Source organism: Octopus bimaculoides, chromosome 2, assembly GCF_001194135.2.
Source record: "Octopus bimaculoides isolate UCB-OBI-ISO-001 chromosome 2, ASM119413v2, whole genome shotgun sequence".
NCBI lineage: Eukaryota > Metazoa > Mollusca > Cephalopoda > Octopoda > Octopodidae > Octopus > Octopus bimaculoides.
In genome coordinates this window covers 191304429-191306570 of record NC_068982.1, presented here as the reverse complement: position 1 = coordinate 191306570, position 2142 = coordinate 191304429, and the positions used below count along the sequence as shown (strand labels likewise).

Here is a 2142-nt window from a genome sequence, read left to right as displayed (position 1 = left end):
TTTAATCTATGACATTGTATGTATCACTCTCTCTCTCTCTCTCCCTCTCCCTCTTTTACTCTTACTCTCTATATTTTTATGTTGAGCGCGTGTGTAAGAATGGCGTTCCAGGTAGCAGGGATGAAATATAAAAGTTGCTAGAAACAACAGCCAAATCTCCCTTAAATCACACAAAGTAAACGGAATTTAAAAAATCTAATTACTGCACTGGAAAGTTCAGATCGAGAAAATTCCATTGATGTAAAAATTTTTACGAAAAAGTGGAAAATGTGGATTTCTATAAACATTCAAAAAGGCTTCACACAAACACACAATTTCAGATTTATATATTAAGATAATCTTAGAAAACGGATATAAGATGAAATAAGAACAATAATAGATCTTAGTATGATCTGTAATATGGACAGTGTAAATTTACGTAAAAAACAGAGAGTAATGATGATGATGGTGGTGGTGGTGGTGACTATGACAATGATGATGATGATTTATTTTTCTCTTATTTTCTTTGATTTTAGTTGCTGCAGAATCCAAACCCGACAATACAGAAGCTGAAGAAATGGCTTCTGATGCTGCAAATGTCAAAGAAATTAAAGATGAGGATGTGAATGGCACAGTGGATGGCGCTGCTGTTGATGGTGCCCCTGCTGAAGGTGCTGCAGAAGGTGTTGAAGGTGCTGAAGATGATGGTGGTGGTGGTGGTGGTGTTGTGATGGAGGATGGTGGTGGCGGTGGTGTTGATGAGAAAACTGATGAGCAATTGGTAAGTGAAGAAGGAGAACGAAAAGAGGCAGAGGCCAAAGCTGAAGCAAGTGAGGCAGAGGAGGGGGGAGAACAACCAGACGAACCAAAAGCGACCAGCCAAATAGAGAGGGCGGAGGAGGAGGAGGCAAAAGACACAGAAATGATTGAAGACCAAACTGATGAAAAACAAGTTAAAGGTAAGGAGAGGGAGGAGGAGGTAATGGTTTATTGTCATCAAAAAGCATTCCCCTCTTTGGGGTAGCCAGTGTTAGGAAGGGCATCCAGCTGTAAAAACCCTGACAAAATAGACAGTCTTCTTCCTTATCTGTTCATATATATATATGTATATATATATAAGATAAGGACATAATCATAAAATGATTATATCAGTGTCCTATCACTTAAAAATGACCGTAGAGGTAACATTAATTTTTTTAATGAATATTATTGTAAATATATGATTATAGTTAAAGACTACTGGAAATGGCCAGCACCAATGTAGGTATTTGACGCCTATTTCTAGCATTGGCACTGGTCATTTCCAGTAGCCCTTAACTATAATTATATATGTATAAATAAATAAATATAAAGTAGTTGTATGCTGTCAACTTCATGTGACAATCTCATGAAGGGAATAATACTACTGCTATTTAGCCCTAGGAAGCAGCACTGATTCCTGTTGGCCTTGACACATTTCCTGTGTCCTTATGTTTACAAGAGGGAGACAAACACCTCCACTTAGCTAAGCCTGCATACAGAGACATGTTTCTGAGTCTTTGCTCATCATCAGTTTGGAGTAGCAATGGCCTGCTAGTCGGAGATGCCTGTCAAGCTCTTGTAAACATATAATAATTCTAGTGAAACACATTCACTGATTTCAAAAATAGAAATAATACATTTCTAAATCTCTCAGAGAGATTTATGCAGTAGTGATGCGATAAAGTAGTTGTATACTGTCAACTTAATGTGACAGTCCCATGAAGGGAATAATACTAGGTGATGCTTTAGATACAAATAATTACAGCGGCATCAAGTTGTTGGATCAGGTAATGAAAGTCACGGAGAGGGTCATAGCCCAACTAATTAGGGAGCGAATCAATTTAGATGAGAGGCAGTTTGGGTTTGTGCCAGGGAAAAGCACTACTGATGCTATATTTCTGGTAAGACAGCTTCAGGAGAAATACCTAGCCAAGCATAAACCTCTGTACCTGGCTTTCGTTGACATGGAGAAAGCCTTTGACAGGGTCCCCCGATCCCTTATCTAGTGATCAATGAGGAAACTAGGGATAGATGAATGGTTAGTGAGAGCTGTGCGAGCCATGTACAGAGATGCTGTCAGTAAGGTGAGTACAGTAATGAATTCCGGGTAGAGGTAGGGGTCCACCAAGGTTCTGTCCTCAG

General features: G+C 39.1%; 2 protein-coding genes across 3 annotated transcripts in view; both read left to right on the top strand.

Annotated features, from left to right (window-relative positions):
- The window catches only part of LOC106871088 (tyrosine-protein phosphatase non-receptor type 13), a 217697-nt gene that overhangs the window by 182588 nt on the left and 32967 nt on the right, over positions 1-2142 (top strand). The window lies entirely within an intron of this gene.
- Positions 1-2142, top strand: part of LOC106871089 (coiled-coil domain-containing protein 96) — a 22251-nt gene that overhangs the window by 3706 nt on the left and 16403 nt on the right. For both annotated transcript variants that reach the window (XM_014917378.2, XM_014917375.2), the window contains exon 3: positions 516-938. In XM_014917378.2, coding sequence (XP_014772864.1) covers positions 516-938 — 423 coding nt within the window. The remainder of the gene's footprint in view (positions 1-515; positions 939-2142) is intronic.